At 38.4% G+C, this 19,421-nt stretch overlaps 1 protein-coding gene across 1 annotated transcript in view; it reads right to left on the bottom strand.

Moving 5' to 3' along the window:
- Nucleotides 1-234: 234 nt before the first annotated feature.
- LOC132892702 (izumo sperm-egg fusion protein 1) overlaps nucleotides 235-19,421 on the bottom strand; it is a 38,440-nt gene continuing 19,253 nt past the window's right edge. Inside the window, exons 2-10 of the mRNA XM_060931015.1 lie at nucleotides 8,150-8,454; nucleotides 6,407-6,481; nucleotides 2,867-2,950; nucleotides 2,710-2,730; nucleotides 2,470-2,559; nucleotides 2,237-2,355; nucleotides 1,600-1,753; nucleotides 863-1,028; nucleotides 235-283 (exon numbers count right to left, since the gene is read on the bottom strand). Coding sequence (XP_060786998.1) covers nucleotides 235-283; nucleotides 863-1,028; nucleotides 1,600-1,753; nucleotides 2,237-2,355; nucleotides 2,470-2,559; nucleotides 2,710-2,730; nucleotides 2,867-2,950; nucleotides 6,407-6,481; nucleotides 8,150-8,454 — 1,063 coding nt within the window. The remainder of the gene's footprint in view (nucleotides 284-862; nucleotides 1,029-1,599; nucleotides 1,754-2,236; nucleotides 2,356-2,469; nucleotides 2,560-2,709; nucleotides 2,731-2,866; nucleotides 2,951-6,406; nucleotides 6,482-8,149; nucleotides 8,455-19,421) is intronic.

The raw sequence follows: 19,421 nt of genomic DNA, 5'->3' as shown, positions 1-19,421 counted from the left end.
TTTTATTTCAACAGTTTTGATCAATATTGTTCGTATTGATCATTATAAAATAATGATGATATATTTCAGGGAAATATTTTGCTTTAACTCTGTGTTTGGCTATAAAAAACCGACTGGAAGAAACTTCGTTTATGAGTGAACCTGTGATCGCTGAAAAAGCTTGACTGCTTACGTCTGTTTTTGCCGTTTTCATATATCATACAGAATACTGTGTCTTTCCTTCCATCTTGTGCTCTATTCTTCTTCCTCCACTTTGGCTTTCGTCTGCCGTCTCACCGTCATCCTGCCAATGAGTTGTGAAAACAAAGTAACAGACTGAAACAAAGTCATACCGAAACATGTGAATACAGTCTGTTAAAATGTTGAAGGTCATACTTGCATAACAAATATGAGTGTTAAATACAAGTCATTTGAGCTGTGAAAAAATTCCCCAGAAATAGAACTGTGTATTTGAGCAGTGGCAGAGTTTATCGCAGTGTGTGGCTGCTGCATCACCGCTGACTCATCGCTTACTCATTGTATGCTGGAACCCCAGTATAAATGCTTTTCTAGTTTTTCATCCAAATCCATCCATCCCTCCATCACATGTCAATGACTCTTGAATTGTCACTGTTCTTACTGGCTATAATTCAAATCCCATGTTTTCATCGTAACAGCTCATTCACAGGAATCTGTAAAGGTGTTAATTACTTTGCGAAAACAAAAATCGAATCGTTGATGTGGTGACGTCTTCTGTAATTAAACACTTCATTTATTTTGCTGTACATTCATGGAAGGAGTCTCCAGTTTCAGCGAGAAGGTTTTCCACCGCAGGAAAGTCTTCCCAGTGCGCCTTGTTTTCTTATCCTCATCTCTCACTTACCCGATGTACAGGATGATGACCAGGCTGCCTGACATGCTCAGAGCCGTGAGAAGAGCGAGAGTGATGATCAGAGTGTCTGCATGAAGCTGGACATGACTCACATCAACATGACGGAGGGAAGGGAGTGTTGCAATCTGTCTTGGTGGCAAAGTGGGCATGGGGGTGACTGACCGAGAGAGAGACAGACAGACAAAGCGAAAGATATTTTACAAACAAAAATCCAAGCATCCTATACATTTTACTCAGTTGTTCCTTATTATTCAAAACCACATTATCTAAAACTGAGACATTATTTTTGTATAGCGATAAATCTATCTGAACATTATCTTTCATTTTTAAAGCTCTAACCCCTATTCCATAAAAATAACAATGTGCATTTTGGGAATTCTGTACCATCTAAGATCCTGTGTCGCCAGGTTATCGCAGGGCTGACACACAGAGACAAACCACACTCTCATTCACACCGACGGTCAATTTAGAGCCACTAATTAGCCTAACCCACATGTCTTTGGACTGTGGGAGTAAACCAGATCACCCAGAGGAAATCCACGCAGGCATGAAGAGAACATACAAACCCCACACAGAAAAGCCCCGGTGAGCCACAAGGTTTGAATCCAGAACAGTGCTGCACCACCGTGCCATTCATTTCAACAATAACATTTTCTAAATTACATTTAATGTTTCATCACTGACAAAATAAAATCAGTTCTTAGGAACAAATGCAGCACTTCTCTCACCAGTCAGGATGAAGTGTGTGCGTGAGAGTGTAATGTCGTGTTGATCCAGCAGGAAGCAGCGATACACTCCCTGTTCACTCACACTCAGCTGGTTCAGGACGATTTTGGAGTCCTTCGTCACCACCAGAACTTCGAACCCATCCTCAGCTGAAAACTAACAAGGTGTAAAACATGACTGAATGGGGATGTGTGGAATTAATGCCATGTGGCAGGAAAATCTGTAGGCATTTTAATTTGTATTATTTGTATCCACGTTTTCTTGACAGAATTACGCAAATGTTAATGACAAACAATTTCTAATTTATAGCAGTTTATATAAAAAAAATAATAATACAAGGATAATCACAAATATCTCATGATACTGATTCAACACTATTGAGAAAATATTGCACTGTTTATACAATTATGTACCGGTAACATGTTTATTTGTTGTACAAAATTTTGATTTAAACAGTTATTTAACAAACTCATCCTTGATTATTTTTCTATAATATCATGACCCCAGATGTTTTATGTTTATCATCTGTACATGTCTTGAACCTGCTTTTGCTATGAGTATTTGGTTTGGATGTTAATGTTACTCAGCCCAAATCCAAATAAATTAAATGTGTCAGTGTGTGTGTGTGTGTGTGTGTACATGTGTGGCTCCTCGTTTCCAAGAGTAATGATACTCAGCATGTCCTACTACCAAATGGTGCCACGGGAGAAAACAATCCAATACTGCCTGCTCGCCCTCATTCACTAACAAGTGATGCTCTGAGAGAGAGAGAGAGAGAGAGAGAGAGAGAGAGAGAGAGAGAGAGATACAGGAAAATAAATAATTGTATGCATGTGTGGGTGTTTGCATGCATGTGTGTGTGTGTGTGTCACCTCCGCAGTCCTTCGGGGGTGTATCAGATTGACATATACGCAGCCCATACTGGCAGGAAGAGCAATTCATTACACTCTGAAACAATAAACCTGTCTCACACACACACACACACACACACACACACACACACACACAAATACAGTTCCTACCAGATTAATCACAAAACGAGAATGGCTCAAAACAAGTATAGGCATCTATTAAAGAGCTATAAGTGACAGAGACATTGAATTTGACCTTACCGCATTTATTTGGACACAGTCCTGAAAAGACAAAGCAAAACCATTGGAACACACACACACACACACACACACACACACACACACACACACACACACACACACACTAAAATAAAATTTTACTGGTATAATCTCTAATTTCTCCTTTTCCCCCTCAAACCTTCTGCAACAAAAACTTCTAGATGCTTCTTCAGGATCCTTTGCCCTTTATTCAGGATATTTATCATATCCCACTGGATAGCACCTGCACACAAAGGCCATGAGACGTAACAGGGAAGTTTACAAATTCAGGAATTGATTTCATCAGGTGGAAAAATCAATTATTCACAGACAAATGACTCCTTTAAGGGGGAGGCCACTAAATTTAGAGAATGTACGTGTACTATGTCAATACACTGAGAAAGGGTTTGTGGGTAAGCACAACACACAGATGTATATGTCTCTACAATCTCTACGATGAATGACTTCAATCTGTGTCGGAAATTTTGATTGGTTAAGCAGGAACACGTATCCAGTAGGTTTGGGGTTGGGAAGAAGCCAAAATAATACTTTAGTAATAATTTAGGGTGCTTCCACACACGACCTTTTTCTGCCAGAAAAAAAAAAAAAATCCCAAGTCAGATATGAAAAAAGTGTCTTATGTGATATGCGCTTTGTAACCATAGTAACACTCACAAGTTGTTGTTTTTAGTTAAATTGCAACTTCTATTTGTATTGGCACTTTGTCCTCCATGTTAATTTTTATGTCAATCTTTTTTTTATTTTGGTACTGTTTTCAACTTTGGAGGTACTGCTGTGACAAAAAAAAAATCCATAAAAAGTGATTCATGAAAGAAATGGCTTCCTAATTATGTTAAACCGGCCTTGTAGAACAAATTTCAAAACATTACAAAACAGTAAAGTGCAAATAATCTTCATGTAAATTCTTCTTAATCACGTTCAAAACTATGCTTCTTTCTCTGTACTTCAACAATACTTAAAGCATACTTTTTTATATTTTGTGCTCTCTACTTTCTGGTTTTATATATATTTCATACGAGCTCCATCCGGGACTTGTGAGGAAATCGATGAATAGTTTTGATAAATTTGGGTACAACCCCGATTCCAAAAAAGTTGGGACAAAGTACAAATTGTAAATAAAAACGGAATGCAATGATGTGGAAGTTTCAAAATTCCATATTTTATTCAGAATAGATCATAGATGACATATCAAATATTTAAACTGAGAAAATGTATCATTTAAAGAGAAAAATTAGGTGATTTTAAATTTCATGACAACAACACATCTCAAAAAAAAGTTGGGACAAGGCCATGTTTCCCACTGTGAGACATCCCCTTTTCTCTTTACAACAGTCTGTAAACGTCTGGGGACTGAGGAGACAAGTTGCTCAAGTTTAGGGATAGGAATATTAACCCATTCTTGTCTAATGTAGGATTCTAGTTGCTCAACTGTCTTAGGTCTTTTTTGTCGTGTCTTCCGTTTTATGATGCGCCAAATGTTTTCTGTGGGTGAAAGATCTGGACTGCAGGCTGGCCAGTTCAGTACCTGGACCCTTCTTCTATGCAGCCATGATGCTTTAATTGATGCACTATGTGGTTTGGCATTGTCATGTTGGAAAATCCAAGGTCTTCCCTGAAAGAGATGTCGTCTGGATGGGAGCATATGTTGCTCTAGAACCTGGATATACCTTTCAGCATTGATGGTGTCTTTCCAGATGTGTAAGCTGCCCATGCCACACGCACTAATGCAACCCCATACCATCAGAGATGCAGGCTTCTGAACTGAGCGCTGATAACAACTTGGGTCGTCCTTCTCCTCTTTAGTCCGAATGACATGGCGTCCCTGATTTCCATAAAGAACTTCAAATTTTGATTCGTCTGACCACAGAACAGTTTTCCACTTTGCCACCGTCCATTTTAAATGAGCCTTGGCCCAGAGAAGACGTCTGCGCTTCTGGATCATGTTTAGATACGGCTTCTTCTTTGAACTATAGAGTTTTAGCTGGCAACGGCGGATGGCACAGTGAATTGTGTTCACAGATAATGTTCTCTGGAAATATTCCTGAGCCCATTTTGTGATTTCCAATACAGAAGCATGCCTGTATGTGATGCAGTGTCGTCTAAGGGCCCGAAGATCATGGGCACCCAGTATGGTTTTCCGGCCTTGACTCTTACGCACAGATTCTTCCAGATTCTCTGAATCTTTTGATGATATTATGCACTGTAGATGATGATATGTTCAAACTCTTTGCAATTTTACACTGTCGAACTCCTTTCTGATATTGCTCCACTATTTGTCGGCGCAGAATTAGGGGGATTGGTGATCCTCTTCCCATCTTTACTTCTGAGAGCCGCTGCCACTCCAAGATGCTCTTTTTATACCCAGTCATGTTAATGACCTATTGCCAATTGACCTAATGAGTTGCAATTTGGTCCTCCAGCTGTTCCTTTTTTGTACCGTTAACTTTTCCAGCCTCTTATTGCCCCTGTCCCAACTTTTTTGAGATGTGTTGCTGTCATGAAATTTCAAATGAGCCAATATTTGGCATGAAATTTCAAAATGTCTCACTTTCGACATTTGATATGTTGTCTATGTTCTATTGTGAATACAATATCAGTTTTTGAGATTTGTAAATTATTGGATTCCGTTTTTATTTACAATTTGTACTTTGTCCCAACTTTTTTGGAATTGGGGTTGCACTTTTTGTTTGTGAATGTGTCGATATAATAAAAAGAAAATCACACGTTGGCTTGAAGATATGAAGTTTATCTTCTCGTGTTGAAAAACTCACATTTTTCATATGAAATATGTCGTGGATCTGAGTCACATATTTAAATAATATTGGCTGGCATTGAGTGGTATCTCAGATGTTTTTCCGTTCAGCTAGCATGATACTGAATGAGTCAAAGACGAGTGAATGGAATATATCTGATATACCATGAAAAAAAGCCAGCCAATATTATTATTATTATTATTATTATTATTATTATTATTATTATTATTATTATAATACATACACATTCGATGGAACAATTATAGATTTTACAAAAAGTTAAGACCAGGGTTTGCAAATTGTCACAGTCGCTAGCGCAGAAGTTTTACGTGTAATACATATCTTATGTCATTATCAATTCACTGCAACAATTTACTGTGAGCGCCGCCAGTAAACAAATAAATGCTTCTGCGCATGCACAGTAGAAAACTCTCTCACTGGATATTCACATCAGCTCCAACGTGTGATGTAATGTTGTCTTGACAACAATGCAATATCGTAAACCATATTCAACGCTCATTCTCCATTGGGTAGAGTGACATAATACATGTAGGATAAGCGATATGCTAACAATATTGCATGCTATCAAACCAAATGAAAGAAACCCACTAGAAGGGAATAGAACATGTTTTTACTTCATGGAAAAGGTGTCCTGTATGTATAATAATTCCCGATATTTCACTCTGATGATGTCACTCCCAGTGTTAACCCGCTGACTAGATGTGCATTGTCAAAATGGCGAACCGGTTCAAAATTAAAATTCTTTTGATTAACTTGTGGATTTTTTTTGGGACATGACCATATAATATAAAGAACATTAAATGGTGTTGTGAAGACATAAAGTTTATCTTCTTGTGTTGAAAAATATATGAATATATTTACCACTTTACACACACACACACACACAAGGTGGACAAGGCCCTCACCAATGCTCGGTTCCTGCCAGTGCCTTCTGAACTCGCTCTCATACTCAGTTTGTGCTCGGTACAAAGTAGTAAGATCTGCAGTGAAGAAGAGTGATATCGCATATTCAATCTTCTGCCTTTGATGTGAACTATCACCAAATGAATACCCTAATGGCTTTGGGAGAGTAAACACTAGCTTGTGGTTAAAGGTCTTTGGTCAGAGAGTGAACAAAGAAAACTAAAGCTGAGGTAATGAATGTTTTTGGGCTAACAAAACAAGCTGAGGTAATGAATGTTATTGTACTCACAGAACAATCTGAGGTAACAAATATTATTGTGCTAACAGAACAATCTGAGGTAATGAATGTCATGTACAGTAGCTAACAGAACAAGCTGAGGTAAAGATGGTTAAGTGCTAACAGAACAATCTGAAGTAATGAATGTTATGGAGCTAACAGGACAATATGAGGTAATGAATGTTATGGAATGAAGAGAACAATCTGAGGTAATGAATGTCATGTACAGTAGCTAACAGAACAAGCTGAGGTAAAGATGGTTATGTGCTAACAGAACAATCTGAGGTAATGAATGTTATGAAGCTAACAGGACAATATGAGGTAATGAATGTTATGGAATGAAGAGAACAATCTGAGGTAATGAATGTTATGGAGCTAACTGGACAATATGAGGTAATGAATGTTATGGAATGAAGAGAACAATCTGAGGTAATGAATGTTATGGAATGAAGAAGATAATCTGAGGTAATGAATGTTATGGAATGAAGAGAACAATCTGAGGTAATGAATGTTATGGAGCTAACAGCACAATCTAAGGTAATGAATGTTATGGAGCTAACAGCACAATCTGAGGTAATGAATGTTATGGAGCTAACAGGACAATCTGAGGTAATGAATGTTATGGAATGAAGAGAACAATCTGAGGTAATGAATGTTATGGAGCTAAGTGAGCTGAGCGAACAAACTGCATTTAAACAGAACTCGTGAATTTCTGATTTCAAAGTGGAAAGCCAAACACGAAACACACTATCACTATTAATGCTATGAGAACAGTCACAGGCAAAAACTGCATATCGGTAGCTAGCATGTTTTACATAAACAATGTACTGTAAGAGCATACAGACACAGGATAGAGATAAAACTGTCTGGAAAATTATTTACCTCAGATGTGTGAGTAAATTACTCAGAAAGGAAGATGAAATTACAGTATCATGACACTGAGGATGAATCACGAGGTTTATGAATGCCCCCATATTGATAAACTTTCATATTATGTAAAATCAAAACATGTAAAATTGGAGCTGCAGGCAGAAAAACAAACAAATTAGGCGACCAAATGCTATCTTGCTAATTAAGAAAACTAAGCTGACAAAATTTAGACAAATAGTCAATAATATCATGTTAAATAATTGGGATTGTTGTGGACTGTATTTTACAGCTGAGACGCTTTCTTTCTTTCTTTCTTTCTTTCTTTCTTTCTTTCTTTCTTTCTTTCTTTCTTTTCGGTCACAGGTTGCTGATTGTGTTCACATTATGTATATTGGCACCATATAGCTAGCTTACAGAAGAAAGCCTGGATCTCTGTGAAGTGTGTTTGCTTAAAGAACAAACAAATATCAAATATAATTATCTGACTATATTTAACTATCTCACCAAATTCTACACATTTCTATGTTAACATCTGAAATCATAGAAATAGAGACTTAATGACTGAAAAGTTTTTTTTTAAATATATAATCATACACACCGATGACACCAGAGAGCTGCATGCTGGTATCCTGGTAGGTGATGTAGGCATTACTGACAATCTTCTTCAGATCCATCTGCTCTTGGACAGTCATATCGTGTTTTGTGGAAATGAAGTCTTCGTGCATGTGGCGGATGGCAAGGTCACACTGTAGACACAACATCACACCGGGGATGACACACACCAGGATGAGCCAACAGACAGAAAAACGTCCGGGGGTCATTTGGAGCTTTTCCATGACGTCGTAACGTAGCATTATCAATGACGTTGATGATGTGTGTCTCACTACTTTTGCTCCTTGAATTCTAGCATGAACAAGACTGGTATCATTACACAATAATGCCAATCACAGACTGTGATATAAACATGAACCTTTGCTATAATCATAATGAATGATGAATACTCTGGGTGTGTTGTGTACAGTATAATCAACAGTTCCAGGGTATTCTCATCTAAGAACACATTGTCTTGCACTGCAACACATTCATGATATCAGAAGGGCTTCACCAGAGGCCAGATTATAGAAATGAGTGAAACAAGATATCACAAAACATTTGGGGATAACATTTTCCTCAAGCCCTGTGATGATCTGGCGACTTGTCCAGGGTGTACCCCCACCTCTCGCCCATAGTCAGCTGGGATAGGCTCCAGCTTGCCCGCGACCCTGTACAGGATAAAGCAGCTACAGATAATGGATGGATGGAACATTTTCCTCATGTTGGTATATTGATAAATTACTATGAAAAGACCTTACATGACTAAATTTACAAATATCCATCACACTTAACATTGATCACTCACTGAAATTGGTTCAATCTGCCATTTAAAGGAACAGTCCACCGTACTTCCATAATGAAATATGTTCTTCTCTGAATTGAGACGAGCTGATCCGTACCTCTCCGAGCTTTGCGCGACCTCCCAGTCAGTCAGACGCGCTGTCACTCCTGTTAGCAATGTAGCTAGGCTCAGCATGGCCAATGGTATTTTTTGGGGCTGTAGTCAGATGCGACCAAACTCTTCCACGTTTTTCCTGTTTACATAGGTTTATATGACCAGTGACATGAAACAAAGTTCAGTTACACAAATTGAAACGTGGCGATTTTCTATGCTATGGAATGTCCGGACTATAATGACAGGCGTACTAACACCTTCTGCGCGCTTTGACAGCGCATTGATAAGGTATCAATGCGCTGTCGAAGTGTGCAGAAGGTGTTAGTACGCCTGTCATTATAGTACGGACTTTCCATAGCATAGAAAATCGCCACGTTTCAATTTGTGTAACTGAACTTTGTTTCATGTCACTGGTCATATAAACCTATGTAAACAGGAAAAACGCGGAAGAGTTTGGTCGCATCTAACTACAGCCCCAAAAAATACCATTGGCCATGCTGAGCCTAACTACATTGCTAACAGGAGTGACAGCGCGTCTGACTGACTGGGAGGTCGCGCAAAGCTCGGAGAGGTACGGATCAGCTCGTCTCAATTCAGAGAAGAACATATTTCATTATGGAAGTACGGTGGACTGTTCCTTTAAGAAATTAAACATCATCAGAACTCATGAGTTCTGAACCAAAAACTTTATATATTCTTTAAAAAAACCCTTTTGAATGTAATACTTAATGTTTTACTTTCTCAATGTAGCCGTAAATCCACCAAATTGTAAGGTATGTTTATTATTTAATGCTTTATTTAGATATTAGTTGAACAGTAAGTTATGTCTCATGGTGGGCTTTAATGAGCTCGGTGGTTGTATTTGAACTGAAGAGGGGATTTTAGCAGCTTCCCCCTCTATTGCTCAGAGCAACATTAGCGTGCTGTAAGCCCACTCAGTGGTTAACCAGAAAATTGAAGACGTGCCCACCATACACCCTACACACGCTGACGTAAGAACCCATATCACATTGTGCAACAAGAAAAGGAAATTCTCTCTCTCTCTCTCTCTCTCTCTCTCTAATTTAAGATTTATGTTAAGTTCTTTCCTGCATCATAATTTTCCCATTCTTGTGTTTTAACTTAGAAGGTTAAACTTCATCAGATGTTACCATTATGGAAATTGGCCTAACGATTTCCATTAAATCTATTAACTGTTGGAATTATTTCATTTAAATGTTCTTCATTACTGTGTAATGGTGATGAAAATCTACTTTCCTTGCCCATCAGGATATACTGGTCAGGATTTAATAATGTTCTTTAGTTCTATTCCGTAATGTTTCTCATTAAAATATGTCCTATATGAGATGGTTTCGAATAGTTTTCTTGGCCTGAGATATTATATTAATTTTTCATTATGTAGGTTTCTTCTTACAGTCTTGCACAGAAATTTGCCATTTGTTCTGACTTAGACTCCAATTTCGTAAACTAGGTTTTGAAAAAAAAATAGATCCAACATCTACTCTTTTATCCTCATTGTTTATCAGAATCTGGTGATTAAAAACATTAGATTTAGTTACAGATGTAGAATATATTTATTAATTAATTTATTTGCTATATTTTTAATGAATGTTCGGTCTAGATAACTTCAAATCCTATTTATCATGGATTTGGAGTTATATGAACAGTAAGTTATGTCTCATTGCTCACTGAACCAATTTCAGTGAGTGATCAATGTTAAGTGTGATGGATTTTTGTAAATTTAGTCATGTACCAGTAAGGTCTTTTCATAGTAATTTCTCAATATACCAACATGAGGAAAATGTTAATGTTTTTCCCCCCTTCCGCTCTTCCCCATATCTTATTCTTTTTATATTTGTATATGTAAAATACTTAATTTAATTTATCTAGAAGTTTTTTCTCTATTTTCTATTCTCTGTTTAACCTGTAATGATGCTGCTGGAATCTTAATTTCCCTGACGGAACCCTCCCAAAGGGATCAATAAAGTTCTATCTAATCTAATCTAATCTAATCAGTGCTTTTGTGTTTCCTTGTAAAAAGTGTGCAAAAGTCTTAGGCACACGTAAAGAAATATTGTTGACCAAAAATGGCTTTAAAAAATTATGAAATTAAATGTTTCAGTATTAAAAAATACTATGAGTAAACAGTAAGTCATAATAAATGAAACAAAGTCAATATTTGGTGTGAGACGACCCTTTACTTTAAAAGAAAATAGTAGTCTCAGGTCCAATAAGTGCAGTTTTATAAGGAAATGAGCTGTAGGTTTTACTGAGCATCTTACAGAACCAGCCACAGTTCTTCTAGACACTTTGACTGTCACACTCGCTTCTTCATTTTGCACCAAAACTCAGTAGCCTTCATTATGATTTATTTTTTTAATCTGAAAAGTGCTCTCTTATGTAATATACTTTTTTCTGTAACATTTAATTTTGTGCTGGAAAAAATATGAACGTTTGGAACTCTAATGTAGAAGTCATACTATATATATATATATATATATATATATATATATATATATATATATATATATATATACACATTGACAAATTGCTGTAGTACAAGAGGAATAAAATAGCTCAGGATATGTGCTGTTATAGGAAAAGAATCAACTCTGCAGTGATAAAAGTAACTCTGCTTCATCACACCGCCCTGTAGTTGCTTACTTTCCTATAACAGCATACCCCCAAATGTTACATTGCCTACATACCAACCTCTATGGACGGTGCACGCAATAGGAACCATTACAAAACCACCAGCTACTAAGAAACAGAACAAATTAATTTACATTTAACACAGTCATTCTGTGTGTGGTGTCTGAAGCAGCAGCACATTGCGATCTGATAATCTATACTTGAGACAGATGTGAAATCTGCAGGCTAAGCAGTTCAATCCTATAGCCACGTCAAAGGTGGTCAAAGATTAAGTGTAATGGTATTCATGGCGCAACTGAATTCATGCAGCAAGAAGGTATTCTGTATTATTTCTCCAAAAAGAAGCATGTGACTTTCAACACTGGAACTTTCCAATAGACCAGTATCCTGATGAATATATATATACAGTATATATATATGCCCATATTATTTCTATCAGTCACTGGGCATGATTTCAGAAGATATTACAGTGTGCTCTCTGAAGGAACAGACTGAATTGAATAAACTTTCTTTAGGTTCATGATGAAAGATGTGTGCCGTGTGAAAACCACAGAAAGTCTCAGAATTGTATGATTATGTCAAAGCTAATTAGAAGGAGATGTGACAACCAAGCAAATACAGTGGTGCTTGAAAGTTTGTGAACCCTTTAGAATTTTCTAGATTTCTGCATAAATATGACCTAAAACATCATCAGATTTTCACACAAGTCCTAAAAGTAGATAAAGAGAACCCAGTGAAACAAATGAGACAAAAATATTATACTTGGTCATTTATTTATTGAAGAAAATGATCCAATATTACATATCTGTGAGTGGCAAAAGTATGTGAACCTTTGCTTTCAGTATCTGGTGTGACCTCCTTGTGCAGGAATAACTGCAACTAAACGTTTCTGGTAACTGTTGATCAGTCCTGCACACCAGCTTGGAGGAATTTTAGCCCATTCCTCCGTACAGAACAGCTTCAACTCTGGGATGTTGGTGGGTTTCCTCACATGAACTGCTCGCTTCAGGTCCTTCCACAACATTTCCATTGGATTAAGATCAGGACCTTGACTTGGCCATTCCAAAACATTAACTTTATTCTGCTTTAACCATTCTTTGGTAGAACGACTTGTGTTCTTAGGGTCGTTGTCTTGCTGCATGACCCACCTTCTCTTGAGATTCAGTTCATGGACAGATGTCCTGACATTTTCCTTTAGAATTCGCTGGTATAATTCAGAATTCATTGTTCCATCAATGATGGCAAGCCGTCCTGGCCCAGATGAAGCAAAACGGGCCCAAACCATGACACTACCACCACCATGTTTCACAGATGGGATAAGGTTCTGATGCTGGAATGCAGTGTTTTCCTTTCTCCAAACATAATGCTTCTCATTTAAACCAAAAAGTTCTATTTTGGTCTCATCCATCCACAAAACATTTTTCCAATAGCCTTCTGGCTTGTCCACGTGATCTTTGGCAAACTGCAGATGAGCAGCAATGTTGTTTTTGGAGAGCAGTGGCTTTCTCCTTGCAACCCTGCCATGCACACCATTGTTGTTCAGTGTTCTCCTGATGGTGGACTCATGAACATTATCATTAGCCAATGTGAGAGAGGCCTTCAGTTGCTTAGAAGTTACCCTGGGGTCCTTTGTGACCTCGCCGACTATTACACGCCTTGCTCTTGGAGTGATCTTTGTTGGTCGACCACTCCTGGGGAGGGTAACAATGATCTTGAATTTCCTCCATTTGTACACAATCTGTCTGACTGTGGATTGGTGGAGTCCAAACTCTTTAGAGATGGTTTTGTAACCTTTTCCAGCCTGATGGGCATCAACAATGCTTTTTCTGAGGTCCTCAGAAATCTCCTTTGTTCGTGCCATGATGCACTTCCACAAACATGTGTTGTGAAGATCAGGCTTTGATAGATCCCTGTTCTTTAAATAAAACAGGGTGCCCGCTCACACCTGATTGTCATCCCATTGATTGAAAACACCTGACTCTAATTTCACCTTCAAATTAACTGCTAATCCTAGAGGTTCACATACTTTTGCCACTCACAGATATGTAATATTGGATCATTTTCCTCAATAAATAAATGACCAAGTATAATATTTTTGTCTCATTTGTTTAACTGGGTTCTCTTTATCTACTTTTAGGACTTGTGTGAAAATCTGATGATGTTTTAGGTCATATTTATGCAGAAATATAGAAAATTCTCCAGGGTTCACAAACTTTCAAGCACCACTGTATAACACATCTCACATCATCAGATCGCTGCTATACCAGTGCCCCACCTAAAATCATAAAGGCAAGACCATAAACGTGGTTATTTAGTGCGTCAGACTGGGTGTAGGGCACTTAGTCATTGTGTGTGTCTCCACTGGCGGGATTCCAATGATCAAATGATTCATCTTCAGTAATGGCTTTATCCTGATCAGCCTTGGATCTGGATTGATCTGGAGCCTATCTCAGAAACACCAGGCATGAGTTGGGAATACACCTTGGATGGGATACCAGACCATTTCAAAGTACCACACACACACACACACACACACACACACACACACACACACACACACACACACACACACACAGAGTCATTCACCTAGGGTCAGTTAAGCATCGCCAATCTACTACCCACATGTTTTTCAGGTGAGAACCTGGAGAAACCCACATCCACACGCAGAGATTAATCCAGGCTTAGAACTATGATAGTCTACAGTGTAGATCCAACTTTTAAAATAAGTAAGTCACACTAAAACAAAAATATATCAACTCACCAGGGTGATTTTAAATGCTATTTCGGATAACACCAGATTACTATAAGAGTAATCAGTGTATTTAGTTGATGTTTGAATGAACGTACTGAGTTGGGAAGAACAGGCGGAGCTAAGCAGGGAGGCGGGCGCAGGGGTGGTCAGTACCTCCCTAGCATCAACACACAAGCAAAATACTCCCTGGAAAAATGGTTGACTTATTTTTACATTAAGAATATGAATTATTTGTTGGATTTCTTCAGCATATTCTTATTTACCATTACCTAATGATATTAAATTTGTAACATGAATGTATTTCATAAGATGTAGCCTAATGTTAAGTTAGCTAGGACTCCACATGGCTATGACACCACAAGGTGTGTGCTTTTTATGTCTGATGGAGATCCTACTCACTCAGTACACCGACGGGTTGGCCTTTTTGCCATAATGTATGTGGATTAGTATTTTGCCCCGCCCTCGATCACTACCCTCATCATCAGTACATCATTGGCCACACCCCTGGTGGGAGGGTAGGAAATCCGGTTTCCAGCTGTCATGAATGTGTCTCTTGTGAAGTCAAGTCTTTGTGTGTCGGCCATGTTGAAAAATTCAACCTCTGACATGTGGAGTGAGTCAGCAAAAGCATTAACTGAACACTCTGTCTTGCTCACATTACTTATATCAAAGTAATGCAAATCATACCGGTAGGAAGCTTCATACTGGAATTCATTCAAATGTGTATTTTTTATGAAAACATTTCATGATTATAGCTATTAAATAGCTAATAACCTGGTATCTTGGTGAACTCTGAGGTAAATAGCGAGTCAGCCTGGCCAAGGGTACTGGGACACCTACATATACGTAGATATAGATGTTCACCTCTAGGTTATATCTTGTAGAATATGTTTCTCACTTTATGCTTTTATCATTCGCACACCGTTTAACATTTAGCTGTGTAGCATTTAGCATTTGTCCCAGGAGCTGTTTCCTTTCTTTTTTTTTTTTTTTTGGGTCAATACTAGACAGAGAGTGAAAACAGTCCTGAAATGTAGAGCTAGCAAGAGTGAGTGTTTCTGTGTGGGCTGTTTTGTTTGAGTTTCTGGACAGGAGGGAGAGCGAGAGGGCTGTTTGTTTAATCCGGGCACATGATTTGTGTGTGTCTGAGTGTGAGTGTGTGTGTGTATAAAGGTACAGGAACAGTTCAGCGAAAGAAACTTGAACATGCTTGACTGAGTACATGAAATGTCACAGACTAAAATTACGCACCGTAAAAGAATTCTTTGGGTGTGACTTGAGATCGATGATCTTAGAAAGCAGCATGTGATCGGCCGATTTCATGACCAAAGACTGCCAATGAGGAAGATCGGACTGTGTCAGGAGGACATCTTCCAATTTTACCAAAACTCACATGACAGCTACAAACATGCTAGTGGTGACAGCAAACTGTAACCAAAACATGTTAATAAATACTCTCATGGCGATGGTGAAGCGTAAATAAAACATGCTAATAAACAGAAAAAATATCCTTATTATCTCAAGTTCACTTTGAAGAATATTTGTGATGAAATCCTTATATATTTATTAGTGCTGTCAAAAATGTTGCGTTATTAACGCGTTAACTTGACTCAGTTTTAACGGCGATAATTTTTTTATTGTGAGATTAATGCTCTGTGACATGATGTAGGTTTTTCATAAGCTTTTGAAACTGCCAGGAACTTGGAACAGAAAACCGATAGCAGCTAGACTGTAATGCCCCGCATAGCCAGAGTCCTTTGCCCCCCCCAAAGAACCAGCGCGGGCAGGGCGCGCTAGTAGAGATGGGATTTATGGCTCTTTGATGGGATCCGCATCTTTGTGATCCGTTCTTTGAAAAGAGCCGTTCAAAAGACTGGCTCATTTGGCTCTTTTTAAATATTTATTCAGTTTTAAGAAGACAGCGTCTAAAGAAGCCAGATCCCTCTGAACTGTAAACTCAATGCTATCCCAGAAATCCTTCCTGTAATATGCAAATTTGGCCGCCTCCGATTGGACAGCGCGACGCATCAACAGGCAGAAAGTGTAAAAGTACAAAATGTGTTAAGTGAGCTGAAACAGTAAAGATCAGATTCAATGCAATATTTATCAACGAACAACTTAAAGTTAATATAATAGTGTACTTTATATTATAATCAAGCATGTCAAGCCTACCGTCACTGTGAGTTGTAGACTAACTCAAGCAGTAGATCACTTCACTCATGGTTCTTTTACTAGCACCAGTGCTCGGCTTAGGTTTCACGTTGCAGTGGCTGTGTCAAGACGTGTTATGCTTTGCAATAAAAATAACATTGATACAAAGCAAGCCCATTCACTTTTTTATGCTGATAAGAGAATTACAATGGTTTTTCATGTGACAAAAGTGTGCGATTAAATTGCGATTAATCGCGAGTTAACTATGAGGTGAAAATCTCAGGTGAAAATCTATGTCTATAACTGCACTTTTGTTTGCATAGCTACGTATATAGAGGATGTTATACGGTAGCATGAAGATATGAAGTGTATCTTCAAGCGGTGAATATATTCACGAGTGAGCAAAGTGAATGAGCGAAATATTTTCAACACGAGAAGATAAACTTAATATCTTCGTGCCACCGTGTAATGTTTTTATATCATACGGACACGTCCACAAAAAACCCCCGCAAGTTAATCAAAAGAATTTTAATCTTGAACCGGTTCACCATTTTGACAATGCGCGTCTAGTCAGCAGGAAAACGCTGGGAGTGATGTCATTGGAGTAAAATATCGGTGATTATTATACATACAGGACACTTTTTCCATGGAATAAAAACATGCATTCTATTCCCTTCTAAAGGGTTTCATTCATTTGGTTTGAGAGCATGCAATATTGTTAGCATATCGCTTATCCTACACATATTACATCACTCTACCCAATGGAGAATGAGCATTGAATATAGTTTACAATATGATGTCACACATCAGAGACGTAAAACTTCTGTGCTAGCGAGCAACTGTCACAATTTGTAAACAAACATGGCCACCAGGTTTGTTCGTTAAATACGGAAGATTTTGAGAGAATTTTGAAAGAGAAAGTTGCGTTGAACACTCGAAAGAAATGTATAATAATAATAATAATAATAATAATAATAATAATAGCTGGCTTTTTTCTTGGTATATCAGATATATTCCATTCAGCTACTCATCTTCGACTCATTCATTATTTCCATCCAAGATGGCGCCGCGGATGGCTGCCTCGGGACTTCTCTCTCTTGTACTTCTATGTTTTGTGTAATTGTTGTGTTAATTCTTCTCCGTGCTTTCACGGAAAGCTGCCGCGCTGAGGTTTTTTAAATGTTTCCACATAGTGCTCCTGATAGGAGCATAATGCGGAGGTGTTTTTTTCCTCTCATCTCGCATTTCTCTGCCTCTCCTCCCCTGAGCTTTCCTGCTTCTGCTCTGCTGACTCGTCTTGTCTGAGAGACCCTTTCTGCATTGTTCTTCAAATCAAAATCATGGATTTGATAAACTGGTCTCTTCACGCAATTGACACAATCTTCTCGACGAGAAGCCTGGGTTCGGGAGAACCAGTCTGTCCTGCCGGGACATTCGCAGCTGGATATACGATGGACGCATGGGAGAAGTGGTGTGTCGTGTGCCTGGCGGTTCTTTCTGTGGAGGACATTGAGGATTTTTACCTATTCAGAACCATGATCACAGGACTTTTGCTGATTGAACTAGGCATTGCCCTGGTGTATCGAGGAAATCAGAAAACGGTGACAGCTGTTCAAAGCTCCATAAAGCTGCCCGACATGATTGAAGCGGTGGGCAGAGCTGTCGGCACTCAGACTGTGGCTATTCAGAACTTGAGCCGCTCTGTGGATTCCATCTTGGAGAAGTTGATGGCTTTGCAGAGAGCAATGGATCATTTTAGTGACCAGAATGGACGAGTGGGGTAGTCTGCCACGTCTACCCGTTTCAAGCCTAAACAAATTCCAATCTTATCTTCGGCTCCCTCAGCCAGCACTGCCTTGGTCAAGGTCATTGCTGGAGCAACAATCTTCCCCTGAAGATCACTGCAGTTAGACTCTCTCTCTGTATTCCCTACTATTGCACCATTCCTTTGTTTTGTTTGTTGTTTGTTTGTTTTGTGTATACGCTTTTATCTGTGTTGTACTATTAAAGCTAAGTGGTACCGGAGTCAAATTCCTCGTGTGCGTTCGCATACCTGGCAATAAAAGTGTTTCTGATTCTGATTCAGTATCATGCTAGCTGAATCGAATATATCTGATATATCCAGGGCTTTGAACCAGAATTTTTTTCCTATTGGTTCGTTCCGAACAGAAACGGAATTTTAACGTTTCCGGTTTTGGGTTCCACCATTAAATAGACGTTCCCAAACCCGTTAGAACAAAAAAAATTTCATTCCCGGAACGGTTAATTACGTTCCCTGTCAGCTGTTTAACAAATGGCTATAAAATTATGTCTCTGTCTCATCCAGCTTAAGCCAAATGTAGGCTAATTCTATTACAACCTTCATTAAATAAGACAAGAAATAATTCAAAACAATTATTATTTCAAATGTTGGCGATTTGGATTCTCAGTATGTCTTCCCATCTACACAAACAGAAAAAGTGCCAAAAAAGAAAGATAATTCATTTACTGTGTTACCAAAGGCTAGTCAGGCCCTATGCATTGATAGGCTAACAGAGGTTAACGTCATTTAATGTTCGCGAGCCTATCATTAATGTGGACAAATATATTGATATCGTGTTTGAAATTGACGTTTTTGAATAACGATAGACTGCAATATTTACCTCTTATTTAAGATGTGGAGACGTGATAGTAGTCCACCCTCCCGCTCTCTACATTCAGTCAGCGAACGTCACACAGGAAGTGAACCCCAGCGGGTCATAGAAACTTGCACAGGAGAAGAATTACTTTTTTATTTGTAGGCTACGGAAACTTTGAGGAACGAAATAAAAACCGGTATTAACCGGT

The sequence above is a fragment of the Neoarius graeffei genome, chromosome 10 (genome assembly GCF_027579695.1).
Source record: "Neoarius graeffei isolate fNeoGra1 chromosome 10, fNeoGra1.pri, whole genome shotgun sequence".
Taxonomy (NCBI): Eukaryota; Metazoa; Chordata; class Actinopteri; order Siluriformes; family Ariidae; genus Neoarius; species Neoarius graeffei.
The sequence above is the reverse complement of the archived record's forward strand: the minus strand, read 5'-3'. Positions and strand labels throughout refer to the sequence as shown.